Source organism: Cyrtonyx montezumae, unplaced genomic scaffold, assembly GCF_038088225.1.
Source record: "Cyrtonyx montezumae isolate F1298 unplaced genomic scaffold, pur_monq_1.0 scaffold_36, whole genome shotgun sequence".
Classification (NCBI taxonomy): Eukaryota; Metazoa; Chordata; class Aves; order Galliformes; family Odontophoridae; genus Cyrtonyx; species Cyrtonyx montezumae.
The window spans coordinates 12,291,620-12,310,867 of record NW_027072041.1 but is presented as its reverse complement, the minus strand read 5'-3'; the positions used below and the strand labels follow the sequence as shown (position 1 = coordinate 12,310,867).

At 39.4% G+C, this 19,248-nt stretch overlaps 1 protein-coding gene across 1 annotated transcript in view; it reads right to left on the bottom strand.

Moving 5' to 3' along the window:
* Positions 1–19,248, bottom strand: part of MCTP1 (multiple C2 and transmembrane domain containing 1) — a 193,727-nt gene that overhangs the window by 18,346 nt on the left and 156,133 nt on the right. Inside the window, exon 18 of the mRNA XM_065745475.1 lies at positions 13,328–13,381. Within this exon, the coding sequence (XP_065601547.1) occupies positions 13,328–13,381 (54 nt within the window). The remainder of the gene's footprint in view (positions 1–13,327; positions 13,382–19,248) is intronic.

Sequence of the window (19,248 nt, the reverse complement as noted above, 5' to 3'; positions counted from 1 at the left end):
AGAATATTGAGTAGAAGTCACCATGAAAATTAAGAATATCATATGCATGCATAAGCTGAAATCTTTGCTGTTTATTAATGAGATACTGCACCTCTGTTAAAAGGTCTCAACCATGTAATAGAAATACAAGTAATCAGTGGAAAGAATTATGTAAGTGCTGACAACCGTAGCCTAGAAAAAAATTCTGAGCAATAATGTTCGCTGCTTTCTAAATAGGATTGCACAGATATGAACAAGAAAAACACTCCTGCTTTTTCAGTTTCTATGAACAGTGAAAAAAGAACTTCCAAAACCTGTCTGAACAAATGGATAAAATAATGCTTTTCAGCCACAGCTGACATCTAGAATGAAAAAAAACCAAACCAAACCATAACACAAAAACCTTCAAATTCTACTTTTCCCATGTCAGAAGAATAAACAATTTTATCTTTTTTTTTCCAAGTATTAAAATTGGAGCTATGAGAATGAATGCTATAGTCACGTTTATAACATTATTCACCGATATCAATAGTTTCATCCTAACAGTTATTTTATGTCTGTTTCTCTTGAAATCTGCCAACACAGGCTTTGAAATAGATTAATTTTTATTATGTTTGTACAACAGCACGTACAAAAACACATATTTAAGATCTCCAGAATACTCAGGGAGGAGGGGAAATCAGAATGTCTTCAACACAATTGAAAGCTAGAAGTCACCTGAGAACCTCTGTTTTGTGTATAAATACAAAGCACTAGAGCATCAGAGCTTGATAACTTTTTACTTCCAGAGCTTAGAAATCAGCCCTTACTAGTTAGTACTACCCAAAAATTCAGTAGGAAATTATTGCTCATCCTTTGAAAAGAGCGGTACTCCCACCACGACCCCCAGTAGCTTTGGTGAAGCCAGCACTCTGAACTTACAGATCTTTCACAGCATCATGCTGTTTGGTCTCAGCCCAGAGAGTTCATTCCTTTGTTCTGACTTTAGTATTTTTGACTCCTGTGCAGTGGGAAATATTAATGAACACAGTGTAAAATATTCACATTGTGTTACAGGGGAGGAAAATGGTGAGAATTCACTATCAAGGCTTACTGGAAGACAGGGGAGCACGGAAGTGTGTAGTACGCAAAGCAATTCTCCCCAGCACCCGTAAGCATCTGGGAAATGGCCCTGCAAGTTATACTAAAGCAAAGGGAATATAAGAAAGCTCATGTGGCAACTCGAGATGGCCTCTCCATGGATTTGTTTGAGATTGCTCCACAACGCAAGGAGATGGATTGAGCTCTTTAATAGCAGAAGTATTAGTAAGTGACAGTATAAATAAAATTAATAACTAATAACAATGGCCACTGTTACTAAGGCTTTTTTGTTGCTTGCTAAGGGACCTGTCAATGAGAGCCTGGTGTGTCCAGCACTCCCAGCATAGGAGTCTACCTTTAGACATCTCTGGAAAGCCCATCAGCTTCAACAGAGAAGGTGGACGAATAAAAGTAATGAGGAGCTACATTAATGCAAATCAACAAAGCAAGCTTAGTTAAACCAGTGTAAAATAGGTACTATCTCTCAGGAAGGTAGTATAAAAAGGCAGTTATCATTTTTTGCCTTTCATGTGAGTTTTACTGACTTTCCTAATCTGGACTAATCTTAGCTGTATTTTGCAAATGCATAAACGTCACATTGTGTATGATGCACCACTATGTAGAGCGCTGCATCACTGCATACATCCCAGCTTCAAGAGGGATGAGAACTGCCCAAAGCCAAGAGGCTATTATTAAATAGTCTTCCACACACTAATTTTTTTTCCAACTTTGTTGTACACCATTTATGTGGTTGATTATGTTTGCTGAATCAAATTGAAGTATTGTACTGAGCTTCCTCCTCCCCCATCTTCCCTAATATTACAGAGAAAAGCAGAAGTATAGTAAATAGAAAGGACTTTATTATCATTAGGGGAAAGATCCAAACTATTAATCTGAAATATTATTAGGAAACTGTGCTTCAATCTTGTCAAGTACTCACTTTGCATTACTGTTACTGTATATGTTACTCTAAAAAAAATACATTTAAAACAGCTTAGCCACCATTTAAGTAGTTTAAAGAGAGATCTAAATCTGTAAAACAGTAGTGATAACTAAATGCTACAAATTATTTATAGTTTAAAGTGAAGGCAATTTGGCATATCTAAGCACGACTCCAATTTCCTCCTTGAGCAGCAGAAGAATTGTACATAGAGAAAAGGAGAGAGAAGGAAGAGAATAAATATTTTGCTAGTATAAGAACTTGTCAGAGTACTAACAGAATGTAACTTGGCTAATGTATATAGCTTTATAATGTGCCAGGGCTCTGACTACCCTTATGCAAAACATGATTGTCCTTACATGCACTGATTAGGATGTGGCTCTAAAGTAAGACATTTGTAGTGGCTCAGAAGTGCATGATGATTGTGTTGTATCCACATCTCCAAAGGGAAGGAATAACTCTGCACAGTGAGGTAGCAGAGTGGTATTTGAATGCACCCTCTACTTGGCTAACCTCTCTATATACAAATGACGGAGAAGGGAAAGTAAGATATTAGTAGAGCATAACTGTAATAGCATTTCTTTCTGTTTTGTTTCAAACTCGAGGAGGGAAACCCTTTCTGACTTGCAGGAAGACATTAATGATCTTGTCATTTTAAGTGACCTTAGTAAGGAAAGTTTCAAGAAAAGAAATAAGAACAGAGAGACTTTAATTTTCTGTAGTGTACAATCCCATGCATTTCAGACTCCTTAATTTTACCTTTCAGTACCTTTTTAAAAGAAGACATAATATATTCTGAACACTATTCATGTTGAAATTGTGAAAATGAACTCTTTCAATCCATTTCCTAGGTCTCATTTCCTTCTCTTCCTAGGAAATGAACAAGAGGCATAGAAACCAACCTGGATGTCCAAATCCAATACTGACTATGGGAATCATTTTGGTCAAAAATAGTTATCACATGCTTTCAAATGGTAGTACATATTTATCATAATTCTGATAGTGGTAATTGAGATAGATAGTGGTAATTGTGCATTCCTGGTTATCTGGAAAGGTCCCACAAGATTGGAGGCTTGCCGATGTGACTCCCATCTACAAGAAAGGCCGTAAGGAAGACCCGGGGAACTACAGGCCTGTCAGCCTGACCTCGGTATCAGGGGAAGTTATGGAGCAGACGATCTTGAGGGAGATCACACGACACGTGCATGGCAACCAGGGGATCAGACCCAGCCAGCACGGGTTCACAAAGGGCAGGTCGTGCTTGTCCAACCTCATCTCCTTCTATGACTGGGTGACCAGATTGGTAGATGAGGGAAAGGCTGTTGATGTAGTCTACCTGGACTTCAGCAAGGCCTTTGACACGGTCTCCCACAGTATTCTCCTGAGGAAACTGGCAGCCCATGGTGTGGACAGGTTCACTCTTCTCTGGGTGGAGAACTGGCTAGAGGGCCATGCCCAGAGGGTAGTGGTTAATGGAGTTAAGTCCAGCTGGCGTCCTGTTACGAGTGGTGTCCCCCAAGGGTCAGTTTTGGGGCCCATCTTGTTTAATATCTTTATTGATGACCTAGACGAGGGGATTGAGTGTACCCTCAGTAAGTTTGCAGATGACACCAAGTTGGGAGGATGTGCCAAACTGCCTGAGGTTAGGGAGGCCCTTCAGAGGGATTTGGATAGGCTGAATAGCTGGGCTGAGCTCAATGGGATGAGGTTCAATAAGACCAAGTGCCGAGTCCTGCACTTTGGCCACAATAACCCCATGCAATGCTATAGGCTTGGGGCAGAATGGCTTGAAGAATGTAGAGAGGAAAAGGACCTGGGGGTGTTGGTTGACGCTCGGCTCAACATGAGCCGGCAGTGTGCCCAGGTGGCCAAGAAGGCCAACGGCATCCTGGACTGTATTAGAAATAGTGCAGCCAGCAGGAGCAGGGAGGTGATCATCCCCCTGTACTCAGCTCTGGTACGGCCGCACCTCGAGTACTGTGTTCAGTTTTGGGCCCCTCACTACAAGAAGGACATTGAGGCCCTGGAGCGTGTTCAGAGAAGGGCAACAAAACTGGTGAGGGGTCTGGAGCACAAGGCTTATGAGGAGCGGCTGAGGGAGCTGGGATTGTTTAGTCTGGAGAAGAGGAGGCTCAGAGGAGACCTTATTGCACTCTACCACTTCCTGAAGGGGGGTTGTGGTGAGGAGGGGGTGGGCCTCTTCTCCCTGATAAATAATGACAGGACGAGAGGGGATGGCCAGAAGTTGCGCCAGGGAAGACTTAGATTAGACCTGAGGAAACATTTTTTCTCTGAAAGAGTGGTCAGGCACTGGAATGGCCTGCCTAGGGAGGTGGTTGCGGCACCATCCCTAGCACTGTTCAAGAAGCGTTTAGATGAGGTGCTAAGGGATTTGATTTAGTAGTTCAGTGGGTAGGGATGGTGATAGGAGGATGGTTGGACTAGATGATCTTGTAGGTCCTTTCCAACCTAATGAACCTATGAACCTATCTGGGAGAACAATATTAGAACTTTTCCCCCCAAAGCTTCAAAACTCAATAGATTCTGCCTTTCTGAGGTGACATCTGATTTTCTTTTTTAAAATAACAATTTGGAGATACAGTACATGTCGGACTTTCCCTGTAGAACTCTTTCTGTAGGCTACCAAGAAGGGTCACACTGTTCTTTGACTTAATCAATAGAGGAAGCCACAAAGAATTGGATTACTAGAGAAGAGACTTATCAGGGATTTTTTATGTGGGAGGCCTTGAATCTCTAGGCTAGAAAGCTACTTTGCATGACTGAATTTTGTGACAAGTCATAGGGAAGATGATCTAGTAAACACTAACGAGGATCAAAAATTTATATATTTTTTGTTCTTGTAAGGAGCAAGGGGTTCCAAATGCCTCCCTTTGAGCTAGCACCTTAATTTCTCTAACTTCCTCTAAGTGCAATCCATTTCTGCAACAGCAGATGTGAAACCATAGGAACTGAAATGCTTGAGTTTATGACCACAAAGGTCATGTAAAGAGGACAGCCCAAGGGGTCAGTGTTAGCTTGGTGCCTTGAGTTTCTTCCCTCTAGCCCCAGTAATTATATTTCTGAGTAGCTTCTTTTGAAAAGCACCTGCAATCTTGTTTGAATACATCTGCTGGTAAGCTATTTTAGTTCCTCTCTATGGTCTGCGGGTATTGGTTTGCTTTTGCAAGCCAACAGAAAAACAATATGCAGCTGAGTTTTGAACACTTATAGTCCATTTTCAAATAAGCAGACAACATTCCACTTGGGAAAAAGAAACCACTTCAGCACTTGCAGGAAATTTAGTTTTTAACAGGCTGTCCAGAAAACACAACTATTACTACGCCAACCATTCCTTTATCAAAATGCATGGGTACATATTATACTTAAAAATAAATGGCTGAGTAAACTGTTTCTTGATCTTCGTTATATGCAAAATATTGAGGCAGCATTTGTTCTTTGAGAGTGGAAAGAAGCAGACCAGACACTTCACAGAATAAGCAAGAAAATGTTTTGGTGCACTCACACATATTTCCAATTGACCACAAAAATCTTAAACAATCCAACCAGACATCAGTGGCAGATAAAGTATTCCACCCCTTCTGATCATTAAAATGTTAATTACACAATAACCAAAGACCAATAAGGACCATTTCCACAGCTGAATTTAAATTATTGCTAATACTGCATATTAAAGAGATAACAAAACACAGCAGTATATGCTGGAGGCAAGAGGAATTGAAACATCTTTGTGTGTAAAACACTAAAAAAGCACATTTGCTGAGCAACTGATCTTAAATTACTATTTCTGATTAAAAGAAAGCTTTAGAAGGTGTTTTGACTTTTTCAAACTGTTAAACAAAAACAGAAACCAACACTTTTTTGACAAAACACTTTCTTCCTCAGACCTCTGTGTTAATTATATGCCATTAGGTATCTGTGACATTACATTAATGAGAGGTGTCCATTTTACTTTCCTAAGCTTATTAGTACTCAGAACAAAAACATTTCTCTAACACAAATCCTGTTTTTCCCATCTTGAACTTTGCTACTTTAGTCCTCAAGAAGACTAACAAAACAGAAAAAGTGAAAGTAGGCAGGAGAAAAAGGAAAAAGACAATACTTCAAATATTTATTAGCAATTTATCTTTGTATACTTTTTGTAATGTGTGGAAATAATCCAGAAGAATTCTTCAGATCAATTACTTACAAATAACTTATCTGTACAATCAAGTAAGTCTGTCAGTTGTGCAAGTTTATTTTTCCATGTGCTATCTCAAGATAAGCAGGTCTGTAATATTAGATTTCCACTGACAAAATTGTGCGTGAACTCTGATCTGATTTAGTATTACATGGTGCAAAAGGTGACACATTTTCTTTACTATAGCCCATTAGAAAAGGAAGGGAATTGCCAGTGTATGAAATCTGAGGAGCCTGACTGAAAGGCTGTGAGACTCTGAGGTCAACTAAGTGTAAAAGTAACTTGCTCAGCTACTCCAGGCACTAAGCACAGTGACAAGCAAACCAAATACCTAGTGTAGTTACTCAGCTGGACAATCAATAAAAACACTACATTATCAGACTGCTACAGCTGTATTTTAACGTATCATATTACCTCATCTGTTCCCAGACCAGTCAAACATGCATTTGCTGATAAGACAGATAACACAAATACCACTCCAGTCCTAAAATCACACTTAATAATAAGCGAGAGTGGTAAAATGACCATTTAATGCTTTTCCATATGCCGTAAATTCTAATTTTCAACTCTGTATAAAAGGTACATTCAAAGCATTACAGATGCCAACCACTCCAAAATTACAGCATGTGAGATTCGAGGCTGGACTTGGACATGCCTGTGCAGCCAATCTCTGCTTGCCAGTGCGCATCTGCCCAAGGCCTGATGGCCTCTCTCTGCTTCCTCCTGCTACTCCTTGTGGTATCCTTGCCCACTCACAGTTATGTGTCTTCATGGAAAAGTTGGGGAACCACACAAGAGGCAAGTCCAGCAGTCAGGCCAGCACTGGGCCCAGTTAGAATCAACACCAGGTCACAGCAGTTATGGTGGGGTCTGGTCCACCTGAGGGATGCTCTACATTCTCCTGACATGCCTCTAAACTGCCCATACAGAGAAACAGACTCACAGGAATCAGGAAAGTGTCATCCTTCACATTACAGTTATCTGTCTGCCAGGCTGTTTTCCAGCCTCTGCTTGCCATTTTCCTGGAGGGTAGATTTCAACGTAAAAATGTACTTTTTTTCACCCTGAAAAAGCAATATATTATTTCATGCACTAATGCTTTGACATATACTAAGCTATTTTAATGGAAAGCCCCCCCATTTAAAGAACTGGCTGGAAAGCTTTATTATGCAGGACTGTGAGCTCTAGAAGATGTGGTACACAACTGATCTCAAATGAAACCAAAACCAAGAAGCTATAGACACAAAGCACCAAAGAGTTGCTTTATCCTCCATCCCAACAAAAAGGAGAAAGAGATGCAGGATGGAGGAACGGACAGAAGCTTTCTTCTTCAGAGAAGCTGTCTGGCCTGTTATCACTGTGTTAGAACTCATATATGCTTTATTTTCTCCAAAAGACAAATATACTGCAGGGCAGTATAGCAGAAGACACCCGGTTGAAGAACTCAAATAGGAAAGACTCCAGACATGTAAAGTCTGTCACTGGAAGCTGTGTCCATGAGCATCTTCTGGGATGGATGAAAAACGTTACCACTTTCTGAATGGAAGCATATCTGAAGGTTTCTGAAGTAGACAATCACAGCCACTCATTTAGATGATCAACTGTCCTGCTAAACTGCCATACTTTTGCATCTTTTATAGTAGGAATCAGTAAATGCATAAAATGTGTATCTACAAAAGCAAATGTAAGTAGAATAAAGCCAGTTAAATGCAAAATCTGCAATTCATTCCCCAGATTCTTTTATGTGTGTAAAAACTGATCAACTGTCCTGTGAAATTTTTGTAGCTCACATTGCACTTTTTTCTTACAAGCATTTCAGCGAAGCAAAAAGCATCTACTGGCTTTCAAGGCAGATTTTCACTTGTGTTGTGCTGCAGCCTTCAACAGCAAACCACATCTCAAAACACAGACTGTGATGTGCTATTCATTTTGCAGAGAGACACATTGCTGGGCATCATCTTCTGCCACTCCTTCATTTACAGTCACGTATGCTGTGCCAGGCACTCATCCCACTACCAAGGACAAGTTTCAGACAGAATTCACACTAGTGCATCTCAAACCATCCCACTCTTCTACCTGGCTTCTAAATTTGTGTCTTAGTCATTACCATCTCTGCCTTTTGTGGGACTTAGCTGAAAAACTGTCCTGTATCATGGACTCAGTGTTTGACTGTAGAACAAGTTCAAGAACTCTCTCTCTATAACAGGCATTTAATGCTGCTCTTTGGAAGGATAAAGTGAAAGACTACAAATAAACTAAAGAAGTAGCCAAGGGGCTGACAAACACTCGTGTATGGTAGATAGGAAGGCTTGCCTCCAGGTGCAGGTGGCTTGTGATAGTGGCTAAAACCCTCATCTCATGAGTCTGCATGGAAAATTATATTAAAAATATGTTAAGAGAATGGGAAATAGACTGTTCTACCTGAATTTGAAGCCACATGACAAATGTATGCCTTTGCAGCTAAGGAGCCAAGTGACCTGTATGCAGATAAAGCTTTGGACTCTTCCCTGAATTCTTGAGAAGATCATATAGATGCTTTTCCTACATCTCATTTCATACAGTCACTTTTTGATGAACTCAGTAAAATCAAACCTTTGCCTAGTTTCAAATTGGTTTAGTTATGTTAAGAAGTAATATTAAGGCTAGAGGAAAAACGTAGGGCAAACTTATGTCACATTCTGAAACAGCTAACATAATTAAGACATATTCTTCATTTGATTTAATAATTTATTGAATTATACTTGGATTACTTAATAAATGAAGAACATTACCCACACTACATTAGTCACAGGTGAAAAAAACTCACGTACATGGAGGAGCATAATTCATTCAATAGTTTATAGACTCACAGTCCTCAGAGACAATTTCCCACACCTTAGGCACCAAACTTTAAAGACTCAGGTTCTGATCTCATTAATTTGTTTTACTCCACTAATTTTGATATCATTGCAAGACTGCACTGGGAGAAGCAGCCTGATCTTGCTAAAACTCAGCTGTCAGAAAGCTTTCAGACATGTTTGCAAAGGTACACAATCTGATCACAAAGTCCATTTGATACCCTAGTCCTGAGTAGGATGAAACTCATTTTTGGGGAAGAGGCTATGTAAAAGGTACACATGATATAAGGTACATCCAGGCTACGGTAGGTCTATAGCTGACCATGGAATGACCAAAAGATCAGACAATAGCATCAGATGATATCCCAGTTTTTGCCCTGATGAAGCCTATCCATCATCCTTCTTACTATGTACAACCATAATACAAACATCACAATTCTTACCACTGCCTCTGTGTGAATAACTAAACTGAGCTACAACAATCTGCACTGAGAACTCTCAACTTTTGCTGCAGATCCTTATTTTTCAAACTGTTCTCTTCTAGGATTGTTTCTTAAGTATTGAGATTCTAGCTAAGCTTTTAGGGGACTGCAGTTCAGTACTCCATCACAATGGAAACTTTTTAAATGTCAGTATTTAGAGTTAGTGTTTGTATGTTACATGAATTATAACAGAAATATAAAACTACAGCTTACTCTATGTACTTGTTACATTTTGGAATTTTTTCTTTTTACTTCACTCACTACCTATTTCTTTATTATTTTCCCTCAACTTATTTCATAGGAAGTGACTATAACTCCAATAAACTGCAATCTTACTTATTTTCCTCCACTAAAATCTGCAATAGTAATGTCTCTTGCTGGCTCAGTTCTGTGGCCTGCTCTGTGTTTCCCACAAAATACTGAGCTGAAATTCTTAGTGAAGAACAAAGTTATGTGAAAAGCATACCTGATCTTCTAAAATGACAAACTAAAACCTTTATTATATATATAGATTATGTCTATTGACCACTACATTATTATTACATAACTGTTTAAAAATCTTTTTGATAGATTAAATAATAACTCATCTTCAACACGTAATTCAACTGACCTCTGTTTCCTAAGGTAGTGTGTAATCCAGTGTTTTGAAGGGAACCAAGAAGTAAAGAGAGAGAGAGAGAGGAGAAAGAAAACAGACTAAGCTGTAAATCTGTGACTGGCACAGGTTTAGCAAGCAGTACAGAACATACAGAATGAACAATCTAGTGCAGTTTCTTTGAAAACTAGTATTAAACCTATGACAAATGCCTGAGCCAAATAAATCTCAGTTCCCAAACACACAACATGTCAAAGAAACAAAATCAGAAAAAGAGTATTCTGCCTTAAACACTAATTAGTATCTGATACAGCAAGAAGTACACTATCCGTTTTTAATTAGTCATATTGAAACTGAAGATGAAAGTTAATATCCTCCAGTTAAAAACACATCCTGTGACCTTAAATTGATAATACTGTCTAACTTAATTGCAGCAGAGGGTTATAAAAAAGAAAAAAAGTTAATAAAATCCAGAATATTAGAATGAAACTAAGCAAACAGCATGGTAAGTGCATACCTACCCTGTCAAACTCCCCTCAGCAATACATACACTACCTCTGGTAAAACACATTACTTTAACTAATTACATGCACTCCAGAACGTACCATCCTCAGTTTATTACTTCTGTAGTTGTGCAATTTGGAGTTTCAAGAAATAGTGCTCTGTTGCATGTCAACACAACCTACATCAGCACATGTTCACGTGGACCTCATCAAGTAGCCGAGGAGCTGCCTTTTCATTGAGAGCAAGTGACGAATAGCTAAGCCAGCTCTAAAGAAAGACACTTTTCATAATCACCCAACAATCTGCTAAGTGAAAACATATGGACAGGCTTAGGTAAAGCCTGCCAGGGGTCTTTGCTGAATGGAAAACAGGTGCTCCAGTTCTGTGCCATGTAATACCCCATTTACCGTTAAGCACAAAGGTTACAGGACTAATAGCTGCCTCGTGGTAATCAGGGAAAGCTAAGACACTAGCTTGGTCAAACATCTGGGACATATTTTACATACTGGCAACATATGCTTCATTTTCAATTAAAGTGAGGCTTTGGCACATTTATTAATCTTCTTACTTTTGTCATGTAAGAAGACTCACTTACTTGACTTTTCTAGTTTACCATATGAACATATGAACAGAAATAATAAAAGCCAAAAGTCACTGCCAGTTGGTGTTACAAAACGCACACACATTCCCTCACAAAATTTTCTTCCGCACAGAGCTTTAGGAAAACACACATATAAATTAAAATAGTATGAAATGATGCTCCTTGCATTTTGACAAAAGATTGCAGAAGGACCAGCAGTAGTTGACAAAGCCTGTTTGAGTGTTCCACAAAGAAACCACCCTAACACACATTCAACAACAGAAATCTCAGTCTGAATGATGTGCTCATGCTTTGTAGTCCATCTGGATAGGCATGCTAGTAAGAAGTGGCTTGCCCCCACCCTCACCATCCTTTCTTGAGGAGTTTGTTTAGCAATTTCCAAAACAACCAGGCTGTAACTCAGTTGACTTAAACTATAGAAGCAATCAAGCATTATTCTTTGTGAACTAATGACAGTTATTTAAAATATCCAGGAATACATGTACTGCTGGGATGGTACTTTTGCACAAGCTCTAATAATAAAGCAGGAGCAAACAGGAGAAAACGGCCTCAAATGGATGGCAGATCAGTGTTTATCAGAAGAGAAATGATGATTCAAAGCCAGCATGTTGAGTTAAAATACAAGCCCTCCACAGCTACATGGCTGACCTTCGCAATAAATCATGTATTTTATTGCCAGAAGTGCATGCTCATATCATTTAGTGTTAAAAACCATCACCTACATGTTTTGTAAAAGAAGGTTTTGTTGCTGCAGTGTTTGCCAATTCTGAAATGATGTAGCTAACGATTTAAGTGATGTATAGAAGAATTTCACATAATATCTTTCTGTCAGTTGTAAAATGTTTGAGCTGGCAACAGAATGAGGAAAATAAATGTCTTTTTTTTGTTTTTTCTTTTTTACCACCTCTCAGATCTTAGGTGTTAGCTAACAGAAAAATAATCATTCAGGGGATTAACTAAGCAGAGTGAATTTTCTGACATTTCAAATGCTGCTGCCAGCATATGGATTCTTACAGTGGTATATAACTGTATATCTCAACTGGAGACAAAGGTCAAGGGCATAAATTAAGATACACTGTTTTTTTCTCCTAACCAAAAAAAAAAAAAAAAAAAGAAAAAAGTAAAATCATTGTTTTTCTATAGCAAAAGTGCGGAAACCTCTGTGAAGGTCAAAAACACCTGTATTTTCATTCGGAGTTATTGTAAAATTATGTTGTTGTTGTTGTTTTCATTTTCTTTTTCCATTTCTTTCACCAGTATCATCTTACCAGTACGAAAGTACCAGAAACAACAGGACTATCTGCACTGTACTTGTTTTGTCAGAAAGGTGTCCCGCCAGCGCTAGCCATTGCTTCTGTGGTGCAAGGTCATTCTAATTTCTTCTCTCCATTTTTCCCCTCTCCCTGGGGGACAACCAATCCAAGCAGTCCCATAGCTTGGCTCAATAAAATGTGGAAACGAGCTGTTATTTACTGTGGTTGCAATCCTCAACCCAACCAGCAGCCTCCAAAGTGAACCACATTTCCTGAAATAGCCAAATGATCTGCAATAGTTTCCCAGCTTGCTGGGCCACAACTCCAACTTCAAATCAAATGGACGCCTATAAGAATTGTGATTATTTAAATGTCATACAGAGTGAAAAACATTTCAGCCATTCTTCTACCAAGTAATCCTTTGAAAATTATAGATGTCAATATCCTGTCTTTAACCAGTATGGAGTTGCTATTTTTACTCCATTTTCCCCCTAAAGTGCAGCCCTATTTGTAATACTCAAGACAGGACAAATTTTTGTCCTTCAGAAACAGTTGTCACTGCAGTTATCTTCACAAGAGCTATCAAGTTCCAGACAAGCTGAATTATTTTTGTTCCTGACAGAAAAAATATTTGACCCAGATCTGGACCAAGAAAGAAAGAAAGAAGAAAAAAAAAGGCAGGATTTATAGTCCTCTATCCTTTCCTGCAGCACACAGTAGCATTGTTAGGATGATAAACAGCTCTGTCCAATTTTCTGGACTAAAACACTTCAACTCCTTTTTTAACTGTCTGTAAAAACAGTGTCATGTCTAAGTTCTCCCATCCCCAGGTACCCAAGTGCTAGGAAAGATAATTACCTTGTCATCTCTGTCATCCTCTTCTTCCTCGTCCTCTAGCATGTCCTCCACTACCTGCAGACAGAAACAGTAGTAGTTGTCATGATTTAAAAAGGAAGAGTTTTGTTCTGTCAATTCTAGACCTTTTGTAGATGAAAACTTTATTAACATTTGAAATAAACGCACAGAAGGAAAATGTACAACTAGGAAAATACACTTCATCTAATGATTCAAATTTAGGAACGCGTAGTGTTAACTGACATACATTAGGGAATTATATACTGAAAACCTTTCCTGTACAAAATGCTTGCTTGACAATTTAAGTATTTAAAAGCTAGTTCAAAATGCAGTGTGTGATAGTTTTAACTAAAGGAATCTTTTGTCATCTCCACTGTTTGCTGTACAGTACACACATGCTCATTTTAATTTACTGTTACCTAGAGAAACACTCAACATTTCTAATAGAATTTACAGTATACATCAAGAGATTTTTGAAGAATAAAAAGCCAGGAATAATCTCATATTAGCTTCTCTCCTTATGATCTACAACAATGACACATACCATATGTTCTCTTAACATTATCTCTGTGTTTCTTAATAGCAATTTTATACAATCTGTGCATCTATCTTTCTGCACATTAATCGTTAACTAGTTGCCACATGTATACATTATGCATTTTTCAATTTAAATAGTGGAGGAAGTTCTCTGTTGGTGCAATTTAAAAGTTGGTACTCTCCCATATCAGAAAAGGATCTGGCAACTTATAGAATAAATTATATTTAAATATTTATTTTAATATAAGAACAGACATAATGAAGCTCAGTAAAGATCCACCTAGCCCAGTGACATACAAGTGCTAAACAAATTATATATATATATGCATATATATATATATATATATGTATGTATGTATGTATGTATGTATTATAAAACATGCATAAAGAGGTAAGAGAAGAATGAATTAATTGGTATGAACCCTTACTCCTTTGGTCTACGTTACAGACTGGTCACCATCAGAAACAACCATTTATTTTGTTACGAAATAAATGTCAGATAGCTTTAGTGCACTTGTCATTTAAGATAACACATTACATCTATAACTCCATAATCTCCCCAGAAACACAGCAGTGAGTGTATTCTCAGCAGATCCATCCCCATGTTCAAGAATAAGAGGACTTAAACATGACTGAAGGGCCAAATTAAGGAAATAGAAAAATTCAGGAAAGAAAAAGAAAAAAAAAAGCATACATCAGAGGCCTCTCTTGAAGAGTAAGCTTATTGGAGTAAGCTGCACTGCCATGAAGATCTCAGCTGATCATGGCAACTCTGCTCATGGCAGGGAATAGGAACCAGGAAATCTTCAAGGTCCTTCCAGCCCAAACCATTCTGTGATTCATTTTGTTTTTCCATGTTACTTGGGTCCATTTGGATGATAAATGTGGAGTGTTCTACCACAGCTAACATAAAGCACTCTGCCTGCATGCCAGTCAACAGCACGATTCAAAACAACTCCAATTTCAGATGCTCATCCTCATTTAAATCCATTCCCTAACACTTCCAATAACAAATGTGGATTTTGCAGGCGAAGGAGCTTTACTCACCAGTCTCTCCTCTTCTCTTTCAAGTCAGCACTGCTCTACTGAAGAAAGAGGAACAGAGGCAAGAGCCAGAGAGTTCAGGACAGTAACAGGTGACTAGAACCTTTTAACATCAAGATTGGCAAGGGATGAGAACATTCTTTTGAAATGCTTACTAGCTGCTGCTTAGCTCAGTGTAACACTTTATGGACCTCATTTGGAGGTGCCTCAGGACACCATTTCATGGACACTGCTGTAGAGGCAAAGGCATTTTCAGTTTCCCATGGACCTGCCTTTACTACGTGTTCCTGCATTCATAGCTCACTGTCATCTTCCCAGTGGTGTTCCAAGTGCTCATGGAGATCAGTTGTAACTATACCTGCATAAAACGAATCCACCCTAAAACTCCTAACATGGTAGTTTGAGTGACCCAGTTTAGAAAGCATCTCTGGAAATGCTTGCATCAGTTCTACTGAGGAACTGGTGAACTGAGAGGAGAAGATGAAAACAGACTCTTAAAGGCTGCAATGGGATGGAAACCCTTTTGCCACACAGAAAAAGGACAGGAATAACATCATTACATGACTAAAGACCAAGGTATAAACCTGAATCTGTTGATTCAGATACTGTCTATGCCTGGAGCTGACTATCCTCACTAGGTCTCTTACTTTTTCGACATTAATATTCCCCAAACACTTAAATAACTTTTTTATGTATGTCCAGAATTTTCTTGTCTTGACAGAGGAATACATATCCCACTTTAGTGCTGAAGTAAGCTTGGAGACAATTAATTGAATTGGAAACCTCTGAAATTGTTGCAAATGGTGGCATCTCATTGAAATCAATGATTACACAACAATAATCATTCTAAATTATCCAGATAATAATACTTGAAAGTCATTTTTTTTACTCCTCATCTAACAATTTTGAAGTACTTTATAAGCTTCTACACAGTGGCAGAATGTTAACTTGTTCAAAGGACAGAGAGGGTCCTTTGAAATCCCTGAAACCCAGGACTGAACCCAGAGTTTCATCTCAACCATCCCATTTTTTAATTCAAAAGTCACTACTAATCTGTGTTCTTGTTCTAGTTTAGCTATATCATCAATTACATTGAGCTTTGGAGTACTGAAATATCTGGAAAAGAAAACAGAATTCAATTACTGTAGTGAAATAAAGTAACAGTGTTCTGAAGCCTAAGATACAGACTCATTAGGGTAAATGGTCTATGCTTTCACTTTTCTTGAAGTTCTAAAGAAGAGTTAAAAAAAAAAACACAACACATTTATATTCTGAAAATATAGACAGAACAATGCAATCTATTAAAGCACCAAAACAAAGTTTTTTCAGAACTTTTACACAAATTGAATTCAAAATATTAGATCCTTCATAATCATTTGATATACGAAGAATTAGTGAATATATGAAGAATATGCTGAAGCTTTATAAAAGCTGTATACTGAAATATGAAGCTGAAACCAGGAAATTAAAAAACATCCAAAAGGACTTTGCTTCCCTTGGGAAGGTGTTGAATAGGTCAGGAGCACAAATGGTGTTCTTCTTAGTCGTACCAGTGGAAGACTGGGATCTGGACAGAATGAAGATAACTGACTAGTTGAATGACTACTCTAGGAAGGCATTGCATCCAAAAGCATAGAATTGCCTTTAAAACAATAAATACCGCATGAGAAATAAGCAAAGGTAGCTGGAAACTGTGATGCACTGCAAAAACGTTGATCTTATTGCCGAAACAGAAACATGATAGGATGATTCACATAACTGGAACACCTCCACTGAGGGCTATAAGCTTTTTTGAAGGATTAGGCGACGTAGGAGGAGCAGGGGAGTTGCCCTCTATGTTAAGGAGTGGATAGACTGAAAGGAACTCTCTCTGAGAAACAGTCAAGAACACAGGGAGAGCATGTGGGTTAAAATGAGGGATGGGACTGATAAAGGACAGCTGGTGGTTGGAGTCTACTATAAGCTGCCTGACCAAGAGAAGCCTGTTGATGAGGCCTTCCTGAATCTCACAGGCTCTTATCTTGATGAGGGATTTCAACCACCAAGATATCTGTTAGCAAGACAGAATGGAGAACTGTAAGCAATCCAGGAGAATCCTGGAGTCCATTGATGATATCTTTCCAGATTCAAGTATTGGACAGACCAACCAGAGATTAAGCACTGCTGGACCTGGTGCTCACCAGTGTGGAGGGAATCATTAAAAATATTATGATCAGAGGTAACCTAGGCTGCAGAGACCATGACCTGATTGAGTTCATGATCTCAGGGAACATGGGCCTTGCGAAGTGGAGTCAGGACCCTGAACTACAAGAGAGCAAACTTCAGGCTGTTTAAGGAATTGTTGGGTAAGATCTCCTGGGAAGAAGTCCTTGGAGACAGGTGTAGAACAAAGCTGGCTACTCTTTAAGGATGCCCTTCTAATAGTATAAGAGTTCTCCATCCCTCAGAAAAAGAAAGCAGATAGGGGTGGCAGGAAACTGGCATGGTTTGGCAAGGACCTACTGGTCAAACTGAGGGAAAAGAAGGGCAAGTACAGTCAGTTGAAGCAAGGGTGAGTTGCCTAGGAAGAATACGGGAATGCTGTCCAGACTTGCAGAAATGGGGTTAGGAATGTCAAGGCACAGATGGAACTGAACTTGGCAAGAGTTGTTAAAAACAAGAAGGGATTCTACAGGTACATAAGTCAGAAAAGACAGGCCAAAGAGAGCATACTCCCTGTGCAAAGTGAGAAGGGAGAACTGGATACAACAGATATGGAGAAGTCTGAGGTATTCAATGAGTTCTTTACCTCAGTCTTCACTAGCAGCCAAGATTCTCACATCCCTGAGCCTCACATCTCTGAACCTGAACTTTTATGTGGGAAATGGGAGAGCAAACTCCCCCTCTATAAAGTCAAGCCTGACTCATGAGACTGAATACAATTCCATGGGGCACAATGACAACATATATGTATGACAAATCCAACCCAGGGTCCTAAGCAAGCTAGCTGATGTGGCTGCTGAGCCACTCTCCATCGTATCTGAAAAGTCATGGCCGTCAGGTGACATCTCTGAGGACTGGAAAAAGGGAAACACCGTTCCCAAGGGAAGACAACTGATGTCAACAACCTGGATTTCTGCAGGGCCTTTGACATGTTCACCCACCACATCATTATCTCTAAATTGGAGAGATCCAGTAGATTATTTGGTGAAGAAGGAACAAGCTGGAAGGTTGCAGTCAGAGAGTTGTGGTCAAGGGCTCTGTGCCCAGGTGGAAACTGGTGATGAGTAGTGTCCCCCATGGGTCTGTCTTGGGTCTCTCTTTAACATCTTTATCAGTTACATAGATGATGGGATTGAGTGTATCCTCAGTGAGCTTGGTGATGGCATCAAGCTAAACACTGCAGCTGATAAAGCAGAAGGAAGAGATGACATCCAAAGAGACACTGATAAACAAAGCGAACAAGGTTCAACAAAACAAAGTGCAAGATTTTGCACCTGGGTTAAAGCAATCCCAAATATGTATACAAAACAGGGGAAGAACTCCTTGAGAGTAGCCCTGCTGAGAAGGACTTAGAGGTCCTCATTGATGAAAAACTTTGCATGAGCCAACAATGTGCGCTTGCAGCCTGGAAGGCCAATGTTACCATGTGTTCAATCAGAAGAGAGGCAGCAGCAGAAAGGAGGAGGTGATTGTCCTCTTCTACTCTGCCCACCTGAGGACCCAGTTGGAGTAGTTCATTCAAGTCTGGGGCTTCCAACACGGGAAAGATGTGGAGCTTTTGGAGAAGGTTCAGAGGAGGGCCATGGCTAGAGCATCTCTCCTGTGAAGGCAGGCTGAATAAACTGGGCTTGTTCAGCCCAGAGACGAGAAGGCTGCAGAGAGACCTCACTGCAGCCCTCCAGTATTTCAAGGGAGTTTATAAACATGAGGAAAATCAACATTTTACAAGGGTAAATAATGACAGGACAGGGGGGGTGGTGGTTTTAAACTAAATGAGGGCAGATTTCAATGACATGTCAGACAGAAGTTTTTTACTGAGAGAGTGGTGAGGTGCTGGCACAGGCTGCCTAGAGAGGTTGTGGAAGCCCAAACCCTGGAGGTGTTTAAGGCCAAGCTGGATGTGGCTCTTGGCGATCTGGTCTAGTACGTGACCTAGTGGCAGGCAGCCCTGCCTGTGGCATGCAGGTTGGAACTCGATGATGTTTAAGGTCCCTTCCAACCAAAGCCATTCTATAATTCTAAGAATATTGTATAAAAAATCCACAATGATTTTTTCATTTTTCCCTATGGTAGTGGCTTGTTGCTATTCAAATAAAGTGTGAATGTGCTGCTTTGGTTTGAAGCAACATAGAAGTTACTCA